The sequence below is a fragment of the Rattus norvegicus genome, chromosome 4 (genome assembly GCF_036323735.1).
Source record: "Rattus norvegicus strain BN/NHsdMcwi chromosome 4, GRCr8, whole genome shotgun sequence".
In the NCBI taxonomy this organism is placed as follows: domain Eukaryota; kingdom Metazoa; phylum Chordata; class Mammalia; order Rodentia; family Muridae; genus Rattus; species Rattus norvegicus.
In genome coordinates, this window is record NC_086022.1 from 58,382,710 (window position 1) to 58,403,477 (window position 20,768).

Consider the following 20,768-nt stretch of genomic DNA (forward strand, 5'->3'; position numbering starts at 1 on the left):
AACACCATGCAGAGTTAAGCTATATTAAACATCAATTAAAATAGTGTAAAATAGCAGCCAGGCAAAATACGCAAAGGTCAGAGTAGCTGTGAGCATGTAGATAGGCACTGGGATGGATATGCGGGGTTAGGACCTAGGGTGCCTCCTGTCCTGGGGTATTTGTGTGGTCAGTTATTAGCTTCTTCAAGGGCCCAGGACCATTGGGTTTGCTGAAGAGTGAATTGTGGAACCCATTAGCTTTCCTAAGTTGAGTTCTTGCTCAGAGAAGTTTCAGAAACCACTGCTAGCCAGCAAAAAATGAGATAAGACAACCAGAGTCAAGTGATGCATTCTTTATCTGCGCTGTCCGGTATCATGGCCACTGGGCATATGCAGGTACTGAACTCAGGTGATACGAATGCTCACCCTCACCCTCACCCGAGAAACAAAGAAAGGTGTCAGTGGCTGAATCAAATCAGCCCTGGCTTTGCCTTTGCCCACCGTCTCCTGACAGAAGCTAATCACACCTACATCCTGTGGTTCCTTATTCTCCCAGGCAGAACTAGCCACAGAACTGTGGCTGAAAACCGCAGGTCTGCAAAGCTGTCACTGTGCCCATAGAGCACATCTGACTCATTTGCTATGTCTGACTGTGTTCCCCAGACACAGGGGTACAGGTCATCAGACAACTCTCCCAACATTGGCACCTTGGGCACCTGAGTTGCAATACCTTTTCCCATCGCTCTTTTGGCACTCGTTGAAAGTTAACGAATCCATTGATCAAGGTGATACTGTATAGAAATCAGAAATGCTTTAAAGTTTTAAAGTTCTGACTATTCCATTTACCAACTCTGACCTCCATGAGGTTTGTTCTTCTCCAGTGTCTTTATACATTTAGACAAAGAAGAAAAGAAATCCAGAAAAGGCCCTGTGAAGCCCTGTGTTTCTGCATGGTGTCCCTATTCAAGTGTCAACCTGCACTGAAAGCAGCCCTGGCCTCAGTGCTTCCCCCAAGAAGCTTCACCTGGTTTTCTTATCCCTGAAACACCCTTCCAAGTTGCTGTCCAGCACCCAAATCTCCTGAGGCAAGCTGGATGGCATTGTTGCGTGTGTTAGGTATGGTCCACATGTAACCCTCAAGAAAGTTTGAGAACAGCCAAATCCCCGATGATAACTTTGGGTCATTCTCAGGTGTGTCATTTTGGCTTAGGTCCGTGAAGCAAGAAGGGTATAAAAGTTGCCTTTGGAAGTCAGGTCTCGATGGTGACTCAGTGGCTGTTAGCCAGTCCCCTCCACCTAGCAGTAGAAAGTCACTGCTCCAGAGATTGTCCTCGGCCGCCCAGAGCCCCTGTGGAGCTGCCAACACTGCACAGCTCACAAAGGGCCCTGTAGCATCTCTAATTGAGGAGCTGGTGAGCGGCCGCCTTCAGTAGAGGTATTTTTAGCAACAGTGATACAGCCCCATCTTTTTGCAGGATGTTTTGTTTAGTTATTTCCTTAAATGAAATAAATAAGTAAAATTGAAGACTGTACTACTTATACCCCAGTGCCAACACCCAAGAAGTTATGCCGCACCCCCTCACCATAGCCTATGTAATTAATTCTCGCTAAGACCCAGGTGCTGAGGCACAGTATTAGTCAGAATATTAGAGAGCTATCACACACAGAGGCAGGAAAAGCTAGCAAGGAGAGGAGAAATACTGCAGTCTGGCCTATGTCTCGATGCTGAGGGCTCTGCAAGCATCGTGGGCAGCTGGGAACCACCCTCCTTTCAGGCTGTTCAGGTCTTTGATGTATCTGATGCATCAAGTGAGTGGGCTTCCACTCCTGAGCAGAAGGCGCCCTTGTGCTGCATGGGATTCCATCCTGTGGTTTGCTGGGACTTGGGGCTGAGGACATGGGGTTGCCGTGGGATGTTTGTTTGTTTGTTTGTTTGTTTGTTTGTTTTATGCTTTTATTTTCCTTGTCTTTGCCCTATCTGTGACTTGTCGTGCTGTCCTCTTTTAGTTTGGTTTGGTTTGGGCACCTGTGTTTGTTTCTTTGCATGAGGTTTTGGTTAGAGGATCTTCTCAGCACTTGCTTCAGACCCCGTGGCAGGATCCTGTACTGACCGTGGCAGTCATTCGTCACCCTGGCAACACATGTGGGCCAGGAAGGCATAGAAAAGCTACTAATTCTTGGACCTCCAGAGACTCTAGCTTCATCAACCACCAGGTTTCTTGGTTTGAGGCTTTTTTCCCAAGTCCCCCAGGTGCATTAGCTGATACCAAGGGAGAGCTTTGTTAATTTTGGTTGGTGTGATAATAGCATTGTGGTTATGTAAGGAAATGACCGAGTATTTTTAGAGATGCATACTGAAGTATGTAAAGCTGAAGTGGCATCGTGTCTAGGATACACTTTAAAATGCTGAAGCAAAGAAAGGCGGGGAGAGGGAGCGAGAGGATGAAGACGACTGGACCTCTATGATGGGTTTATGGAGAACTCATTACTATTCTACTCTCAGTGCTCCAGGTCTTTGTTTTCACAGAAGTTTTTGTAAATTAAAATATTTTTAAGATTTTTAACACACACTCCCAAAGAATTCCTATATGCAGCTAAGGTTAAGAATTACTGGAGATTAAATTCAGACCACCTCACCCTAGCTGATCAGACTTGACTTTGTTCATGACTATGGATTTCTATCAGCATACACTTGATCTCTCCAGCTCATAAACAGTGCACATCTGGGGACAGGACGGACAGACCAAACAGCCTGGTTCTGCCCCTAAATTAGAATTGAGGAGTAGACAGCTCTGTGTCTTAGGAGAGCTGCTGTGCCTTAGAGCTGACCCGCCTTACCCCTTGCCAATGCTGCTCCATCCTGAGAGCTTCCCTGGCCATGCCAGGGAAGTAAATGATGGTTGCACCTATGCTGTGATGCGTGGTAGAAGGTCCTCATTTCCTTAGAGTGCTTTACCCACTGGTGTCTGGCTACTTCTGGTGTGTCCTTAAATTTGTACCTACCCTCCATTCCCAGAAGTCCATATTCTCTTTCTTTCTCTGTCTGTCTCTCTTCTCACTCTGTGTGTGTATACGCATGAACCCCCTTGTGTCCTCAACATTGTCCCAATTCCCAAGTGCTATTTTGTTCTGGCTGCTTAGTAGGTGAGACCAATAGCAGCTTGTGCAGCCAAATTAAATGGAGTTCTGGACGAAGGCTGGATCTTCTATCCTACATTTGCACCATGGCCTTGATTAGGACCCTGGCTAAGCACCTCTTGATTCAGAGGCAAGCTGTTGGCTAATCTATTCTGGGGGCTTTGTGAATTACACCTAAACATTAAGCTAATCTGTGTGTTGCTATAGGGTCCTGCAGAGGGGGAAAGACTACAGATGATCTAGGTCACTTATCAGACTAGAGTACAGTTTTACCGGAGTATTTACTGAGAGCACTGCTGCCAAGCTTCCAACTCCCAGGGCAGGCCTTTTAGCAGATGCCTGCCTGAGAAGTGTTGAGGTCATCTACCCACCCTGCGCCTGTGCCAAAGGACTGGGGCATCTCTGGCTCCCTACAGGGTTGAATGACAGTCTTGGCCCTAACAATACACTCATATTGTCTGTGTTCACAATCCACACTGGGGGAATTTTCTCCTGTCCTCCTTAAGTACACCACAAGCCCATTACATACCTTGCACTGCATCTCTCCATAGAACTCTTGAGCAGATGGAAGCTGACCTTTCTCCTGCTTCTGGCTTGCTTTAAGCACATATTCCTGTCATGTATACCCCCACCCCTGCTGTCATCCCCCAGCCTGGCCATCTCGGGTGTGCTGAGTAACCTTAAGGGCAGAATCAAGTCTTTATTGTTCACTTGCACTTTGACCTGCCCCTGGTCACAGAACTGGGTCCACAAAAGCATGCAAACAAATAAATAAGCCATGTGTGCTGGTTAGTTCTTGTCAATCTGACACAAACCTAAACATCTGGAAAGAAGGACTCTCAGTTGAGGAATTGCCATATCAGATCATCTTATGAATACATCTGTGTGACATTTTCTTGATTTCATATTAATGTGGAAAGGCCTGGTCTACTATGAGCAGTGCAATCCATTGCAGGTGGTCCTGGGTTATGTAAGAAAGCTTCCTTCCTTAGTAAGGACCATTTTAGTAAGCAGCATTCTTCCATGCTCTCTACTTCAGCTCCTGCCCTGGCTTCCTTAAGGATGCATTGTGACTTGGAAGTGTAAGCAAATGAACTCTTTCCTCTCCTGGTTTCTTTTGGGTCGTGGTGCTTTAGCATACAATAAGAAAGCAAACTAGGATACCAAAGAAGGGCTAAGGCCAGGACTGCAGTTGCCTTGAGTCAGAAGCCTCACTTAAAAACTGGTCCATCTTTTACTTAGGCCTGTGAACCTAAACCATAGGGGCGGTCTGGAGTTGCCCTGTGTTCACCCGGAAAGGAGCCTATTCGATGACTAGGAAGGTTCCCATGTGTAACAATAGTTACAGCTCTTCTCTTTGCTCTTGAATCAAAGGTGGTCTAAATCAGTTCCTCCCATTTGTTTTTCTGGGGCCCTAGCAATCTTTCCTCCCTTGACTTGGCCTCAGAAGAAGATACAACATTTGTAGATAGGGTCTCCCTTGTTTTCTTGGACAGTCATTGATACCAGGCTAGCTCTCTTAGAAGTGACTACTGCTGAACCTGACTGAAGGAAGGCTCTGAGCCCTAAGTAGCTCATGCTTCTGTAACCAGTGGCAAGGCTGATTTGGCTATCCATCTGACCAGTCTTCTCCTTGCCTTCTTGAATGTAGAGCAGAGCTTTCTAGTCTCCTGGAGAATTTCATAATAATGGAGTCCCTCCTGCCAGCCCTAAGATTAGAATGTGACCTTAAGTTTAAATGCTAGTTTTGTTTTGTTTTGTTTTGTTTTGTTTTAATATATAGCAAAGGTAGATTAAAGGAAAGGGAAGAAAACTCCTGAGGAGCAGTTCCAAGAGAAAAATACCTAAACACTAGTATCTAATGATTCCCCCAGTACAGCTAATGTACACCTAAGAGAGGGAAGCATTGTCTCAAGAGTCTTCAGTAGAAGGAACCAAAATAGTGCCTCATTCTCTAAACAGCCTACTGTTGGCTCCCTCCACACAAGAGAACAGAGCACCCCTGTATTCCCTCCGTAGGTGGTTCTGAGACAGGTCCCTCATATAGTGTAGTTAGCAGCGTGGCAGATAGACATCAGCATACCCAGTGCCCGCTGCTTAACCTTGAACACAAAAGTAGAGAGGAGATGGATGAAGCTATAGACAAGAGCTTGATTTTGTTTTCAAAGATACTGACAAGAAAGAACAATCCAGAGGTGACTCTAATCCCCAGGATGACAGTGTTCAATGCTAGCTCAAAGAATGCTTATCTGCCTCCAGCCCCAAGTTCCTAAGCCTCACAACCCACTCTTCTGTAGCAGAGGAGCCTGGCACAGCAGTGAGAGACAGGGAAGGCCAGGCACTGATGAACACCAGATAGCTTCCTACCCTCTCTCTGTATCTTGTCAGATTCCAGCCCTAAGCCCGGATTGCGCTCTGCCTACTTGGCTGGCTGTTCTTGCACTTGAGCGGCTTGTTTGCCTGGACAGGTCCAAGCTGTCTGAGCCATCAGCAGCTGCACCTCCTCCCTCACGCCTTCTGTCTGAGCCAACCTTGATTCACAGTAGTGCAGATGGCCCCAGCCATACCCAGAGACGTCTGCCACTCCTATCCCCTCTCCTGCCCTGTTTTCCTGAGATGAGGGGGCAGGCCGAACAGACTTGCCTACAGGTCAACCTGGGCCAAGACGGAGACAACACATGGTTAGTTCAGTTCATGTTCTAGCACATTAAGCTTCCAGCATGATTTTAAAGACAAAATGAACTGAACCCAAGGGACAAGGACAGGGCAAGGCTCAAGTTCATACTGTGTAAGAAATGCTTTCCAGCTGGTATGAGCACTAATCTAGACTTGCAGGTCACCTTAGCAGCACCCACTCTGCTTCCTTAGCATTGGTGTGAGCTGCAAGAGAATCCAGAGAAAAGTAAGTATCAGAAACTGGTTTTCTTTTTCTTCTTCCTTTTCCAGTCATTACAGATTTTGGCAATTTTTCAAAGCACTGCTCATTTTCCTAGGATACTCAATGTGTTCAAGGTAGTAGTTGCACACTATTGTAATCAACTAGTTTCTTTGTCCCTTATCCCACTCTAATAGAAACTAAGTCACTAATAGCAAGCATGATGAGGGCTGTGGCTGACGTTTTATAGAGGAAGAAATGTGGCAGCAACCTCAGGACAGCCCTCAGCCTTTTCCAGGGAAGCTCACTGCTGGGCAGCAGGACTGTAAACTATATAGGAAGCCAGCCCTAATCTATCAGACTCTGCCTGAGTGACATCCCACAGTCATCTCTGCAAATAGCCTACTGCAGGGAGGGAGGCCATGGCAGCTGCTCTACACTGGAGAGCTCTTCTAGTCCCAGGCTGTTGAAGTAAGGAAGGACAGAACCCTCAAGCAAAACTCTCCTGTAGAGGAACATCAAGAAAAATATGTTCCGCTCTGTACAACACGTTGTGTGTTTGCTGTAGGGTAAGGACAGCTTCACTCACTGGTAATGGTAAAATATTTTGCCCAATAGCATCCTTACTAAAATAAAGGCCTAAAGAGGCATGTGCCTGCATTCCACTTTCTTCTGTGCTCTCGGTAGAATGAGGTTGTGCTAGTGGCATAGGGTTAACAGGCCTTGGTCTGCTACAGTGCAACAGTTACCTGAAGCCAAGGGCTACAATCTGGCATCTTCTATCTTATGTGGTATAGAGGAAGTACTCTTTGCCATAGCAGAACACCCAGGAACCTTCTTACTCCTATAAAGACACGTAGTAGATCTCACCGGTATGGTCAGTTCTGTGTTCTTTGTGACTGCTTGGACCTCATTATCTAGAATTAGATGTCACTTTCTCTTCTGTTACAATGGTTATTTAACCTCTTAATCTTAGGAAACATAATCCACTGGCTCTTTTAATCCATTAAGTCTAGTTGTGTAGAAATGCTGGACTGAAGGCAACCTACAGATATAGTCAAGGTTGTTGGGGTGGATCCCCAGAATCTGAATGGACAATATTTGTCATCGTTCTGAAAGGAACCATCAGATTCACGGCCAGGCTGTTAGCCAGCAGTACAAGTGGCAGATACACCATCTCCACCCCACCCCTGTTATGTCTCAGAGAATAACCCTGGAATGCTCAGGGCAGTGTCAGGACAGCAAGCCTCCAAGAGAGTCACTGCCTTCTTTTCTTGCCATTTTAGAAGCTTCCAGTTCAGGATAGGGAGGTTCTTCCCTCCCTTGCCACAAAGATTCCATAAGCCTGCCTTGAAAGGGACCCACAAAGGCTCTACAGCCACCTGCACTATACTGTAGCTGTCTATGTATATGCCTGACGACAGGATGCCCTGGATATGAGGAGAAGATGTGAATACAACTAGTCTCCCAGGAAGCTTTCCTAATGGCTGAGTGCAGAACCACCTCTCAGGCCTCACAGAGTTTCAGGCTCAAGACTGCTCTGTTTCCTCTGGGGGAAAGTTGAGAAAAGATCCCCTAACTGACTCTTGGCCTGGCTGCAGTGGGAAAACTACTCTGCTGCCCTGTGTCTGCTTTCACCACTGCACAGATTCCATCACAGGCTGGCTCCCACCAGCAGAGGGAAGCCCTCTCCTAGCTCCAGTAGCAGCATCTGTATACTTATGGAACATACAGACTGGAGCAGTGAGGCCTGAACTTCCAGGAGGGAAATGAAGTGACCTTAAAGTGTCGGCAGACCCACCTAAACCATCAGGTATTGGTGATCTCCATCTGCTAAATGCACAGCCTTCCTTGACTGATCCTCAGGTCCTATACCACAGTGGCACTTGTGCATGGAAAGGAGAGAGGAACTTTATGCTATACTCTGGCACCTGACAAGATTTCTCTATCCAGCAAGCCATTGCCAGTAGGGAACTGCTGAAGTAGCACTCTGTGAGTTGCCCGGGAGACCCCTCCATCTCCTGCCAAGTCAAACAAACCTGCCGGTGCACTCGTGAATTGTGTCTCCCAGCAGCTCTGTGCCTTTCTCCCAGCACAGGGCAGGACACAGCCTTACGGGAAAGTCCTAAGTGCCAACAACAGAGGTGTCTGAGGAGAAATGAATTAATGCAGAAAGGGGCGGGGTGCCACTCAGTCATCTAAGTGAAAAGGAAAAGGTCAGTGGAGCTGTATGGGGCCCAGGTTGGATTGTTGACTCTGCCTTACTGCAGCAAAGAGGGCCAGATAACTGTCCAGCCCTGGGCACTGCCAGCCCCTTCCAGCTGCCGACAGCTCAGCACGAAGACATACATGCTTTCAGTACACAGATGGGTTTGCATGTCAGCATGAGCTGGTTTTTAGCCCTTGCCTAGGACGGGCAGTCCATGACACAGTAATTTAATTATATTTGCCTCCCTCCGTGGCCCGCATATTTGAAGAGGTTTGGGGGGAATGGATCCGGCTGAGGAAAATTACCCTGCCGCTCTGGCACTGCCCCAGAGCTGAGCTGCAGTACCATAAAGGGTCTTGCCATCCTGAATACAACCCAGGGCATCTGTCTGCACTGCAGGCTCTCTGGCCAGGCTGCCTACTGACACATCTGGCAAAGCAGCCTCTGGAAGCATCCTTCTCCATCACAGGAAAGCCAGTAGGGGCAAAATAAGGGGACTCCGTACTCCCCTCGTCAAGACCAACTGGCGGTGGTTTTCACAATAACTAAGCCACATTCGCACAGACTGCAGTGTGTTAAAACAGAGATGGTAAGCCCCATACCTTCACTGTCTCTCCAGCCTCAGTGACAGCTGTGATCCTGACTCCAAGAGTTCTTAGAGCACATCCATCCATCCATGTGCGTCTACCCTGGAAATGACTGCTGGAGGGACTAAAAATGATTTTCCTTCCTCCCAAAAAACTTTTGCCCATTTCATAACTCATGTGCTCCTCAGTTGTTACGCATTGTGCCTGCACTTGCACCACATCCTAGAGACCTGCTTTTTCTTCCTAACCATAAACCAGTGCTTTCTCGAATGAGATTCATCAGCTTGTCATGAAGTCTGAAGTCTTCATGGGCCACCTCCCCAGGTACACTGTCCCAAGGAATTCTTTTTTGCCTATCACCATCTTCTCATCTCCACTTTTGAGGGGGAGAGGAGGCTTTTGGGGTGGGGGTCCTAGTCAACTATATCAAGCCTTCTAGAGAAGAACATTCTCTTTGCTTCTCTTCCCAGCTCAGTACCAAGAACACATCTTCCTTGCTGGCTAATCTTTCCTGCATAATGATTGCAGTTCCTCCGAGACAAAGGGAATCTTCTGGCACAGTTTGCCTCACACCAGCATAACACAGGCTGTTGCTTAAGAGTGGGGATCATTAGAGTCAGGCCATTATTGAAGGGGACCAGTCTCTAGGGGAACTAGCAGAAATTACCACTCCTTAATAGATGGAAACTCATTTGCTTGAAGCCCCTGCCCTCCTCTTTATTTCTCTGCATTCCCCACCTCCCTGCTCTTCTCAGCTTTGAAGTTGAAAAGAGAAATAACTCCACCCTACCCAAGATGGAAAATGTCTGCCAAATTAACTTGGTCAAGATAGAGCCTTTGCTGAAAGTATCTGTTCTTTTAGAATGTTTCTAGTGGGACTCCATAAGAAACCACCATAAGGAGGCACATTGTGATTAAATATGTGACAGAATTATAGCTAGGGCCACTCTGTTTCCTAAGAGAGGATTATTGACCCCATGGTTCAGAGTACAAGCATTCCTCTGAGGAACTCATTGCTACACAACACTAGGAAAGGACGGGGAGATAGAACCAGGACTACAGACTGTTCTGCTTCTCCAGTGGTCTTCACAACCTTGGCAAAACTCTAATACAACTTAGCCTTTCCAGGCTATAAAAATGGCCCAGCCATTAAAGGCTTCCCCATCCAGAGGCAAGTGTTGTCCGTCTCACTGCCTTCCTGAGTTACAGAGAAGGGAAGAGCACTTATGCAGCAAGGGTCCTTTTTGGTCGTCTGTACTGCCACCAAACCCACATGCCCTGGAACACTTAAAGCTGTAAAGAAAGGAAAGTCGCCTGGTTTCTCAGCTCTTAACTGGATGAAATCTGGAGTCGATCCCTGGGTCTCAGCATTGAGCATAAGTCAGAGATCTGGGGAAAGTCCTTCCTTTGCCCCCTGCCAAGGAACTGTTAGAGACTGCACAGACTTGCAAGTTTCAGGGGCCACCAGTTACTTTGCCCTCCCATACATGGCACCCCTAGAGGCAAGCATTATGGTGACTCTGCTAGACTGACCAGAAATCTGGTCTTCATGATAATAGCAAGTCACATCCCATTGGGTTTATTCATCTTCTTCATAAATAAATTGGGGTAGTTCAACAAAATTCTCTAGTAAATTTAGAGGGTACTCTTAGCTATGTTCACACCCCTGACATTAGAAAGCATAAGCCCATACTCTATCTCAATTTCCATTGTCATCCCAAGGTTAGCCAGCCTTGATAAAACCCCCATAATGTGAAGATGACATCTACCCAGAGTTGATAACTGCTTGAACAAGGAGGAGGGGCTAAAGAAAAGGAAAGCTATATGCTGACATAATGGACTTAAATAAGAAAAACGTGTAATGGGCCAACCCTTCACTTTTGTTATAGTCATATTTCTCTGTAGCTTCAGAACTAAACTGATGTAGATATGTTTTGAAGTAACTGTGCCGTGCCGTGAGTACCTTGTCCTTGTTTTCTTCTTCTTTTTTTTTTTCTTTTTCTTTTTCTTTTTCTTTTTCTTTTTCTTTTTTCTCCGGAACTGGGGACCGAACCCAGGGCCTTGAGCTTGGTAGGCAAGCGCTCTGCCACTGAGCTAAATCTCCAGCCCCCTTGTTTTCAAAAGGGGGGAAGTAGTCTTCCTTTCCCTCGTCCCTCTAGCAGTCTCCCCTATGTCTTTCTTTTCCTCCTTCCCTTCATACTCCAGACTTCCCTCTCTGTCCTTAAAGAGATGAATTGGAAGAATATGCTGTCATGTCAGAAGGAAGCCATTGTCAGTTCACACAAGCAGACACTAATAGGATAAAGTATTATCCGACTTCCTTTAAGTCCAGAAATTAAGTCTTCTTGGGATGGTAATAGATTATCATTTGTAACCTCTGGCTGCCAGGCTGCAGGAATAGGCTGCTAGTGTCTGAGCATTCCTCCAGTCAGGACCAAAGGCTGACACTGCCTATGCAGCAAAGTCATTCAATTTACCTACTGGGGGTTGGGGGTCCTGAGTTGGAGCAGCTGTCTGAATGGTATTAATGAGCCCAGACGAGTGGGTAGATAAGGAAATCTAGACCTTGAAGACTGGGAAGAAGTAGCCTGAGGCCAGAAAACCAAACTTTGCCCAGGGAGCTGTGTGAAAGCAAGCCTGTCTCCTAGGCTTGCTGACTCACTTAGCAGGTGGAGTGACTTACCTAATGACTAAGATACCAGCAGCTCAGAGACAAGCAGGACTGGAGGTGAGACCTTAAAGGAAGTATAGGAAATTAGGAAGCTGCTGCGGAGAGGCAATAGCATGCAACCGGAGGGAAGAGAAAAACAGCATTCTTGCTCGGAAGGATCATTCAGGATTTCTTAAGCCCTGTTGTGGAGATTATGAAAGAAAACCTGATGTATTAATTGAAGGCTGTCTTTATTAGTGGGCATATAAGAAGACAGATGGATACTAAAGAAACAAACATGAAGGACTGTTGTTACTATTTAATAATGTGACCATCGTAACTGCTCTAGTCCTGTAACTGGCTGAGTCTTACTGTGTTCCAGTAGTCCTCATACCTGGTGCTAGAGCGGCCTCTCATCTTAGTGCTTCCCAGATAGAGGTTCCAAGTTCTCGAGATGTTGCTGCCTTCTCAGGTGCTAACTGCTTTGACAAGACAGCTTCTCCAACATGTCCCTACAGGCCTAGGCCTACTCTCTGACTCACTAAAAGTATTCATATGCAGTGACCTCAGTCATCATAATCTCCATAACATCTTCCCTCGTGGGTAAACACTGAACTGTGGCCCCCACTGCTTCCTTGGACTCTACCTTAATAGATAGAAACAAGGGAATGGATGGGCTCACAGCAGACCCAAGAAGGCTATCACAGTCCAGGTCAAGATACCATCTGAAGACTGCCATGCCTTCCCCAACAGTGGACAGACCGCAGGAGAAGGAACAGGACTCTTGTGAAAAGGTGTGGTTTGGCGCAAGTCCCAGCAGCAAAAATGCTGGCATGTACCAGAGGATAAAACCTATGATCACCCTTAAGACTAACTCTCGGGTTGGGGATTTAGCTCAGCGGTAGAGCGCTTGCCTAGCGAGCGCAAGGCCCTGGGTTTGGTCCCCAGCTCAAAAAAAAGAAAAAAGAAAAAAAAAAAAAAAAAACTAACTCTCGTTAGGAGAACAACATGCATTGGTTTCTGGCCTCCCTCGGAAAGCTGATCTTCTGTTTCTCATCTCCTCTGCCCCAGCTGTCTGTGTCACACTAACAACATCTGCCTGGTCCAACAGCATCCTGCTTACTAAATTAAAAAGAGAAATCTCCTTCTTCTCAACTGCACCTCAGGCCGGCCCTTCCTTGCCTGTGTGTCTTCCATGTATCGTCATTTTTCTCTTACTCGCTAAAATCATGGTGCTCATTCCCTTTCTTCAAGGGCCCAGTAGCTCTCTCTGTGCCAAGAGCCTTCTCCATCTTGGTGCTTCTTCCTTCCTCTCCAGACCTGGTTAGGCTTTAAAATAAGGAAGCATTTCTCTCACTGACCTGGGTAATTTTGGTTCAGTTGCCCCTGATGGAGAACAACAGACACTTGAAGAGTCTAGGAAGCATGGCATCCTGTTAAAGACCAAGACCTCCTAGGTAGAAATGTCCTGTTCTTCCTCAGTTTCTACCTCACTATTAGCAGAAGCACCTTTACAGAGAAGGGATCCATTCCTAGACTAAGATAGTGCTGTGGGCCAGCTGAAAGTTACTTAGGTACAGAGCACAAAACCAAACACAACCACCTTTCCCTCTGTTTGGCCTTGTAGGTAGCATTGTCTCCAGCTCACATAGAAGCATTCTTTCTCCCTAGCATAGCGAAAGTAAGGAGACACAGGGTTGAAGAGTAGAGGTAATAATGGGCATTGGTCTTTGGTCTGCATACTTACATCATAAATGACTGCCAACTCTAAAGTGCCCACTAGACAGCATCAGCCACACACCAAGTGTGGGACACATATAGAAATTCAATGTTTACAGCAGCCTAGGAATAGGGAAGTACATACAAATTAATAGTCTTCATCACTCTCTCCCCACCACCACCACCCCCATGGATACACAGGGTGGAGGGGGACAATACTGACCGACTTTTTTAATTCCTTAAACATACTCAAGATGTAATTTGCTTGTTTTAATTTAAAGCAAAGATGGAAACAATCCAGTGCCCAAACTATTCTTCCCCTGCAGAGGAGAGGGTACTTTCTAAGTGGATAGAAAGCAAAGAGTCACTTTGAGCCAAAAGCTGCCTTGCAGTTTAGCATGAACAGTGCCTGTATTGGGCCAGCAGAGGAGATAAAATCAGACCCATGTTTAGATATAAGTGTTCTCTCCCTTTCTCTTTAATTTTAAGCCCTTGCAGCCTTGGTGCACTGAAATGGTAGACCATCAGTTGTGAACTCTACCCTCTTGAGTTAGAAAGCTTGGAGTACAGTCCCTAGCCATCAGCCAGTGATGGGAGCCAGAGGCCGTTGACTCTGCATGCTGCTCAGCCCAGGTTGCTGGCCTCAGTACATGTTAAATAGTCATGATAAAACGAATGTCTCTGTGCCTTAGAGACTAACCTGTCTACCTTCATTGATGATGGGGTGCGGCATTACACCAGAGGGTAATAAGCAGTCCTGGAGTAGATTATCGAAATGGTAACCACAGTGTGGCATTTAAAGAACTAAATGGCTCGTCAGGTGAAGGCACTCGTTACGAAGCCTCAGCACACACGAGGGAGGAAGGAACCAACTCCCACAAGTTGTCCTCTGAAAGCCACACACACTGCACCCCCACCTGGTAAACAGATGTAAACATTTTATAAGAGCCAAGCTAAGGCAGGGAGCAGTAGAGGAGAGGAACTACGGTCCTGTTCTCCATCCCAGTCTCTTCATTATTGGGCCAAAGGCAGACACCACTCCCTGTGGAGACAGCATCTAATCGGAGCTTTAAGGCCGTTTCAGCATCTGCTTTGCAGAGCGCTCCAGCCTATGGCTGCGAGGAAGCGAGTCCTCTTTCTCACTGGAAACACCATCTTCCTACTTCCATCTCGCCTCTGTAGCTTTCACCTTCTGTGGGATTCTGCAGTTTCTCTCTGCCGCTCGGCCTAAGAATCCAGAAGCTCAGTGTGCACTGCTGAGGCTCACTCCCTATGCATAGATGGGCTCCTGCTGTCAGACCTTACAGGGTAGCTGAGCTGACTGGGGTGCAAGAGAACACAAAAGGATCAGTAGGAAGTCCCATTTTAGTTGCATATTAGTAAGGCGGAAAGCACATTTGGCTAGGAAGTCAAGCGACTCCAGTTCTAGTCTCACCTCTTCCATTGTCAGTGTGACCTTGGATATGTCTTTCCATTTCTGTGGCACTCAGTTTTCTTGACTAGAAAATATTTTTAAAAATTAGGCTAAGTAATTGTCATGACCTTAAAAATTCTATAATGAAAATTCTATATACTCAGCTGCAGTCTCTCCTCTAATGTGTTGCTATAACTACCCCTGAAGAGCTACCAACCCACGTTCCATTCCCAGGTAACCAGCCGTACAGCTTGGCCAGGCTTGAGAATGAGTCATTAACTCAGCCTTAGAGGCTCACTTCAGTGCTCTTCCGAAAAAATGTCCCAAACTCCTGCTTAAGGGACCCCAGCTGCATGGCCATAGAGAGCCACCTCTTATCTGCCAGGCCAGCGGATAAGCCTCCTGGGGAAAGAGCTGCACTTGAAATGCCAAGGACACTTTTGCCTAGTGCCCCCTTAGTTTCCCACCCTCATCCCTTCAGGTTCCAAGAGCAGACAGCATATGCTCATTCTTAGGACAAAGGCATTCCTCCTTAGTTAGGATTCTTCCCATTTCTCTTCCTCTATCCTCAGACCTTTGTTTAGCCCAAGACCCTTTGTCATTGCAGTTACTGCATAATTTCTGACTTCCCAGACAGCTGTCAAAAAAGAAGGGGATGTTAGGAAATCAGAAATCCGAGTCCCACCTTGTGCTGAGGCAGCAACTTCATCCCCACTTGCCTCAGAATGCATACCCAGGAAGCTGTCCCCAGCAGCCTGAGTTGTGTCCTGTGGCACTAGGAAACACAGTCATTTCTTGGATTTTCATCTGATCCTAGGCCAAGTCCCACCCCTTGCTCTGCTGCAGTTTTCTTTATTAGGAATACATAGTAAAAGAAGGACAGGGAGAACCAACCATTGTTGCCTGCATTTTAAGTGCATACCAGTGTGTATGTGCTGCCATGGGCACAGAAATGATCTGTATACCTAGGAAGATTTGAAATTGGCCATTTCTTAGCCAGCTGCTGCAAAGTGCTGCCTGCCTCTTTCCCTTCTCAGTGCCACATAGATCACACCCACTCAGTCCTCATTCCCTGCATTATTTAAGTGTGTATAAATACGCACTTAAGAAACACGAGGTCCTTGTTCATGGAACCTCCCTGGGAGTCATTGCTCTGTGAACCTCCAGAGCCAGACCCCCACCTCCTCCAAACCACATCTGACTATTGAGCAACATTGCTTATTGAGACTTGCAGCCAAACTACATTGCTGCGTCCCTCTTACTCCAAGCCTCCCAGGGTCCTTGGGTTGAGCGGCCCTCGGTTCTGCTGAGGTGGCCGTTCACTTCTGGCCAGGTCCCAGGAGCTGAAGCTGACCCATTTCCCCTCCTTTTTCCAGGGCATGGAGAATTTGGTTATATCCCCAACAAAGCCAGGGACTAACACACTTAGCCTGTGGAAGATGCACTGGAGTCAAAGTGCATTTATTTAAACTAAAGAAAGGTGGTTGACAGCTTTTAGCATTTTCCACACTTAAAAAGAAAATTAACATTGTCTCCCTCCCCCACGCAGTGCCTCTTCCCTCCCCCACCCCCTTCATTTAAATATAAATGACTCGGTCAATGCTTATAAGACTGTTTGGTTCAGAATCTTATTCAATTTAACCCTTTGGGGACATTGAATTAAAAATTGAACAATATTTATTAAAATACAAAAATACACTTTTCTCACATTACAATCAGTGTTCTTTTGTTGGCATCCCCCACCCGTACCACCCCATTTCAAATCTGAACCCTTTTATTTCCTCTTAAAGCTAAAGTAATAACTGAAAGTTACATCATTAAATGGACCAGAATAACAGATCTTGCCCCTGCTTGTAACTACTGGAGGTAGGCCTAGGGGAGGGAAGCTTCCCACCTTGATGCCCCATTCAACAGAACTCCATGCCCAACTTGTTCCCCTTGTCAGTTTTGTTGTAGCATGCCCCACACACACACAAAACATCCTGGTTGGCAAAGGCTTCTTTAAATGGAGCCTGTGCCCTTTTTAGCTCTCCTTTTCCCCTCTCGACTCATGTTCTGCCCCCACTCTATCACCACAACTAGTTGGCATCAGCTGTAATAATCCCTAATGAATCAGCATTTAGAATGAATAGTCACTAAACCGTAAGCATGAGAAAAGCTTCCACTCCCCCAAGTCCCCATCCCCAGCCTATCCTCCTTTCCCACCTTAAAACAAGCAAGATCTTTTCTGAAAAATCATAAAATGTCATCATTGTCTACAATCATTTGTCAGATACCCGGAACAACAGGTGGACACGGCACAATGCTGATTTATGGCCTCCCTCCTGTGAATCATCCCCTCTGCTGCTCTGCTTCCCTTCTTCCCGTGCCGCACCCCCTTCAGGCCGCCTCCTCCCGGGGAAACCCTGAATAGACACATGCCTTGCAGAGTGGGTTATGCCCAACTGCAGGAATCTGGTGCAATGTGAAAGCATTTGACTGAGAGCTACGCCAGCTCCTCTCCTTCCAGGCTGTCCTGAGCACTGTCAGGGGAGACACATGCCAGTCTTAAGCACAAACCCAGAGGACTTGTGCACATGTACAAAGAAACAGCCCCTGTAAGGATTAGTTGGAATTTTGGTGGTTTTCCTACTTAAAATAATATTTACAGATCTATCTTCCCCATTGTCTCTGAAGGAAAAAAAATATTGCCTCTCAACCTTTTGGCACAGTACAAATTTGTGATGCTTTTTTAAAATTATTTTTTTAATAAGATAGATAGATCTGTAAAGACAGCTCTCAGCTTAAGAAAGATGTCTGTAGAAATGGTATTCCTAGATCCTGTGAAGTGTCTTCTAAAAATTGACAGATGCAGTCTACCCTTCCTCCCCCAGCAGCCCACCCCCTGCCACTTTAGGGGTGTTGGTTGTTTTAGTTTGTTTTGTCTTAGCAGTTTCCACCTTCCACCAGTTGACTTGAGGCTCCTACCCACAGCATTACCAAGATTCCCTTCCCTCCCCCTTTAAATAGAACTTACAAGTTAGAAAATAGTTTTGTTTTGATTTTTTTTGTTTTTAAATTTTAATATAATCTTTTTTAACCAGCCCATAGATTTAATATATAAGCATATACAAGAAAAAGTCTCTCCCCACTCTGTACAAAAGTTGCTCTTTTTTGTGCATTCTATTGCATTTTATAAGTTTTTGAGGGAGGGGGAGTCATATTTGAGTTTCCTGTACCTTGTCCTTGGTATGGGTCTGAATTATATAAGGTTCAGAGATAGTGGTGACTGTGGGGTGCAGAGAGTTCCCCAGGCTGTTTTCTGTCCAGTGGGCCCCATGTGCTGGTTTGTAGGTGTTGTAGTTAATATGGTCATGGATTGTGGGCAGCACTACTGCCCCCTCACCTGATACACCGGACGGAGCTGCTGTTGCTGCTGCAGATGCTGCTGCTGGGATGTCTTCATCCACCTGGATAATCTCTACTGTCCTGGCAGCTGTGACCGTACTCCGCTGCTGGTGCCGCTTGCGAAGTTTATAGAAGACAATCAACATGGCAGCAGCTAGGAGAGTCACTGCCACAAAGCAGCCAATGATGATCTTGGTGGTCTTCATGACTTCATCCAGACTGGTCTGCATCTTGTCAGTGGTATCTGTCGAGGGTACTGGCACCTGCTTGGGCACACGGGTGGTCTGAATGAGCACCGTGGTGGAGGTGGTATATGCCGGCTGGTAACCAGTGGACGTGGTGGGAACAGGCTTGTACTTCCGTGTTATGTCCTCAGGTGATATCTCTGTGGTCTCCACTGTTACAGTGGTGAAGAAGCTGAAGTTGGGGGTATTGAGCTCGGCCGAGCTCACATTGAGGTAGGCCGAGGCATTGGAGTTGCCTGCCACGTTGGTCACCATGCATGTGTATACTCCAGTGTCTATGAGCAGCACACGAGAAAAGTTCAAGGTGCCATCATTGAGAACGGAGATCCGTGGGTGCCGGGAGGCGTGGCTGAGCACTGTCCCATTGGGCAGCAACCACTTCACAGAGGACATAGGGGGAGTCCGACACTTCAGTTCTGCCATCCGATCCTCAGAGATATTGAGGTCCCGGGGTGCATCCATGATGAAGGGGGCAGAGCACTGAAAGGAGGCCTGGTCCACCTCTACCAGGTAGCGGCCTCGCATATGCATGGGAGCGTGACAGCGGCCACAGCAAGTAGAATTGGTGGGTATATACTCCCGAAGCCACCAAGCCAGCCACAGAATATCACAATCACAGTTCCAAGGATTGTGGTGTAGGTGCAACTCCACTAGGTATCTCAGGGGAGTGAAGAGGTCATGGGGCAAAGATGAGAGGTTATTGTGGGCTAAGTTGAGTTCCACAAGGGAAGCCAGTCCATCAAAAGCATTCCGCTCAATCAGGCTGACCTGTGAGTTCATCACCCACAGTTTTTTGAGGGAGCTTAGGCCATGGAAGGACCCAGGCCTGATCTCAGGAAAGTGGTTCCCTGACATCTCAAGCTCCTCTAGCCCCACCAGGGGTGTAAGATTGGGCATGTCCTTAATGTTACACATGCCCAAGTTCAGGTACTTGAGGTTGAACAGCCCCTCAAAAGCCCCCTCAGAGATATACTCCAGCTTCTTGAGTTCCCCCAAGTCCAGACGCATGAGGGAGGGCACCCGGTTGAAGGCATAAGAGGGGATGCTCTCAATAGGGTTGTTTCGAAGCCAGAGCTCCCGCAGTTTGGACAGGTACTCAAAGGCCCCACTGGGGATGACAGTCAGCCAGTTGTCAAACAGTTCCAAGGTGTTGAGGCTGGCGAGGCCATTGAAGGCCCCCACCTCGATCTGCCTGATGGCGTTCCTGCCCAGCTGCAGGACCTCCAGGTGGTGGAGGTGCCTGAAGGTGTCGGCCTGAATCATCTGGATGTTGTTTTCCATGAGGTTGAGATACCGGGTGTTGGAAGGAATACCCTGCGGGACCTCAGAGAGTCCCCGGCGGGTGCACACCACCTTGCTGAACTGGTTACTGCAGGAACAGACGGAGGGGCAGTTCTGGGGCCCAGCTGAAGCGGCAGCAGCGATGGCTGCACACAGAATCCACACTTGCGCCGTGAGGTAGACGACGGGAAGCAGGACGGCATTCCAGGTGTGGTGCACAGTTACCTGCCACAAGAGCTTCATGGTGTGGCACGTTCATAATTCACCATCGCCTGGGATTTTGGCTTGGAAAAGAGAACCAGCCTTACCCCGGCTTAAGTGAGCTAGGAGCTCCTCTTTCCATCTGGAGAAGGAGGTGGGGAGGGGGCGATTAGAGACAAGCAGATCGGCCTAGAAAAACCCTGTGAAACTACAGAGCGGCCCCTCATCTACTAGCCCACCCTCAAGGCCAGCCCATAGAAAGCTAAGACTCTCTCCCACGTTGCAACCATCCCCACCCAATTTGCTGTCACCTACCTCGGAAGGAAAGCAGGAAAGAATCAGCGCTGTGTCCTTAAGCTTTCTCCACGAGAGCCGGGCTCATCGCTCCCATTCTGACTTTAGTTTTAATTAACAAAGGGGGAAGTAGTGGGGGCAGGGAGGGCAGAGGGGAGGGGAGGGGAGGGGTGGGGGAGACAAAATGGCTTCTAGTAAATCCGGAGCCGGCGAAGCCGGGGAGTTGAGGCGCGCCAGGGAGAGCCGAGGCCCGGCGGGCTATGCAGGTGCATGCCCCCCCGAGAGCCCGAGGAGCGGCGCCACCAGCGCTTCCCTGCTTTGTCCTTGGACCCTGGCACCGGCTTGCTCCAGCCGCTGGAGAAGGCGCTTCATCGCCAAAGTGTGTCTCCGGGGGCCCCCAGCCCTCTCCCTGGGCCGCCGCGGGGGATGGGGTTGCGGGGGCGCTCCCGAAGCCGCCCAGGCCGCGCTCGCTGGTTGCTGCGCTGCTCTCCACTCCGTTTTCCCGGCGTCGGCCGCCCGGAGCTGGCGGCAGCTGATTGCAGTCGTGAGCTCGCGGAGCTGCGAGAGTTAAGAGGTGTTCGCTGCGCCTTCGCCCTCCCTAGGCACACACCCCCTTTTCTCTTCGCCTCTTCTCCGAAGGGTTAAAAAGACCAAAACTGGGCTCAGTTCTCCAGTCCCGCCGTCTGCTGGCGCGAGCAGCAGTAATCCGTTCGGCCCCAGAGGGGCAGCGGCGTGGACGTGGCGCTGGGACCCGGTCCGCGAACGGAGGAGCGCGCAGCGCCCGCGGTC

The 20,768-nt window shown here is 47.9% G+C and overlaps 2 protein-coding genes across 3 annotated transcripts in view; one reads left to right on the forward strand and one right to left on the reverse strand.

Moving 5' to 3' along the window:
* Snd1 (staphylococcal nuclease and tudor domain containing 1) overlaps window positions 1–20,768 on the forward strand; it is a 399,238-nt gene that overhangs the window by 322,021 nt on the left and 56,449 nt on the right. The gene's annotated exons all lie outside the window — the stretch shown is intronic.
* Window positions 16,233–19,829, reverse strand: Lrrc4 (leucine rich repeat containing 4). The gene has a single exon (NM_001037336.1). It carries the CDS (start codon window positions 19,725–19,727, stop codon window positions 17,769–17,771), a length of 1,959 nt encoding a protein of 652 aa, NP_001032413.1. The 5' UTR covers window positions 19,728–19,829; the 3' UTR covers window positions 16,233–17,768.